Source organism: Tupaia chinensis, unplaced genomic scaffold (assembly GCF_000334495.1).
Source record: "Tupaia chinensis unplaced genomic scaffold, TupChi_1.0 Scaffold143992_1, whole genome shotgun sequence".
NCBI classification, from domain to species: domain Eukaryota; kingdom Metazoa; phylum Chordata; class Mammalia; order Scandentia; family Tupaiidae; genus Tupaia; species Tupaia belangeri.
The window spans coordinates 167168-169342 of NW_006203843.1; the positions used below are offsets into that span (position 1 = coordinate 167168).

At 32.3% G+C, this 2175-nt stretch overlaps 1 protein-coding gene across 1 annotated transcript in view; it reads left to right on the forward strand.

The window, feature by feature from the left end:
* The window catches only part of WNK3 (WNK lysine deficient protein kinase 3), a 279743-nt gene that overhangs the window by 117076 nt on the left and 160492 nt on the right, over positions 1 to 2175 (forward strand). The window contains 1 exon segment of the mRNA XM_027767181.1: positions 286 to 443. Within this exon segment, the coding sequence (XP_027622982.1) occupies positions 286 to 443 (158 nt within the window).

Genomic DNA, 2175 nt, shown 5'->3' on the forward strand with positions numbered 1-2175 from the left:
TAATTCAGAAAGTTTGAATAACAAAAGAGAAAGAAAGAAGAAATAGATTTTATCAATCATTACCTAACCTTGAACATTACAAACTGTCCTTTTTCAGTATGGAAAGTTAAGGAAATTTTTAAGTGCTTTGTATAGATATAGTGAGTATTCAACATGTTTTATAGTTACAAATTTGCTTTTGGAGATCAGAAATTAACACAGGTAACCCTTATGGGAAAGAGAATATAAACTTGATGGATACATTTTTCTCTTTAATAAAAATGTGGTTGTGCTGTTATTTTGCAGGAACTCCTGAATTTATGGCCCCAGAGATGTATGAAGAGCACTATGATGAATCTGTAGATGTCTATGCTTTTGGAATGTGTATGCTGGAAATGGCTACTTCGGAGTACCCTTATTCTGAGTGCCAGAATGCAGCTCAAATATACCGTAAAGTAACTAGTGTAGGTATAACTTTTTCTTTCTACTTCACAAATTGTCACATTACATGATAATAAAATTGACTTAGTCAAGCCTAATTTTAGTTTTGTAAATAGTGCTAAATTTAATAACTGTAATAAAAAACTATGAATTTATCGTATTGATGCATACATATACTATCTTAGGATCATATGAAGTACTCTATGCTACTAGGATCTTTAGGAAAATATGCAGATGATATGTCATCTATATCTATTTATTTATAAACTATTTTTAGATATAGGATCTTCAAAAAGTTTATGAAAAATATGTATTATGGAAAAACTTTGCACAGATTTAAAATTTTTTTGTACCAAATAAATGATGCATACATATACTATCTTAGGATCATATGAAGTACTCTATGCTACTAGGATCTTTCGGAAAATATGCAGATGATATGTCATCTATATCTATTTATTTATAAACTATTTTTAGATATAGGATCTTCAAAAAGTTTATGAAAAATATGTATTATGGAAAAACTTTGCACAGATTTAAAATTTTTTTGTACCAAATAAATTTGTACTTTAATTCTATTTTTCCACAAACTTTTTAAAGTCCATATTATTTTATTAGATAAATCTTGTTTTTCAAAGATGAATGATAGAAATTGATTAAATGGATTTGAAGATTTCTTCTAGTTCTAAAAGCCTGGTTATGAAAAGACATTCAAAATATAGTTCAACAGATACAGTATTTAAATCCTTGCTATGAGTTATTTGTGTGTGTGTGTGTGTGTGTGTGTGTGTTAGAAATTGTAAAGAATGCAAAAATGAATAAGAAATGTTGACCACCTTCAAAGAGCTTATATGTATAGTAGAGAAATAATATAAATTTACAAATAAGTTTAAGAGGATGAGAGTAGAGTAAGGTACATAAGGCAGGTAGAAGCAAAATGTTATGATTATTCAAAGGACTACTTAATGTCTGTTGAGTGGCTTAAAATAGATTATTATTATTATTTTTGGAGAGGTTTTTGCTATAGGGCGTGTGCACTTGCCAGAAAGACAGAGAGAGACAGAGAGACAGAAAGCAAGAAATCACCCCCCAGGGAGGATGACCACCCCACACTCCCTTCTCCTCCATTCTCCTCTTGGGATCTTGGGCACACAGGCACATGCTCCCGGAGTTAGTTTAAGCCACCAGGTCCAGGACTCGAACCGCAGTCGACTACATGGGAGTCCAGTGACATAGTCATTACACTAGCTGCTGGTCCCAAGATAGATTATTTAAAAAGATTGTTAGACTGTTTTAGGTAACTAGTACTAATTTTCATTAATATTTTAATTGATAATCATAATTTTATGACTTTAGGGGTTACAGTGTGATGTTTTAATACATATATCCAACTTGGAGTTATTAAATCAAACTAATTAACATATCACCTCACTTGCTTATCATTTTTTGTGGTGAGGCATTTGAAATTAGTTTGTAAGATATTTTGAAATATACATTATTATTGACTATAGTTGCACTACTGCTATACAATATATCTGAAAACTTATTCTTCCTGGGCCAGCAGGTAGTGTAGTGGTAAAGGTGCTAGACTCCCATATATTCGACTGCAGTTTGAGTCCCAGAGCCAGTGTCTTGAAATTTAACACCAAGCACTTGTGCCTGTGTGCCCAAAATCCCAAGAGGAGAATGGAGGAGAAAGGATTGTGATGTGGCCATCCCCCTGGGGCGTGATTTCTTACTTTCTGTCTTGCTTGC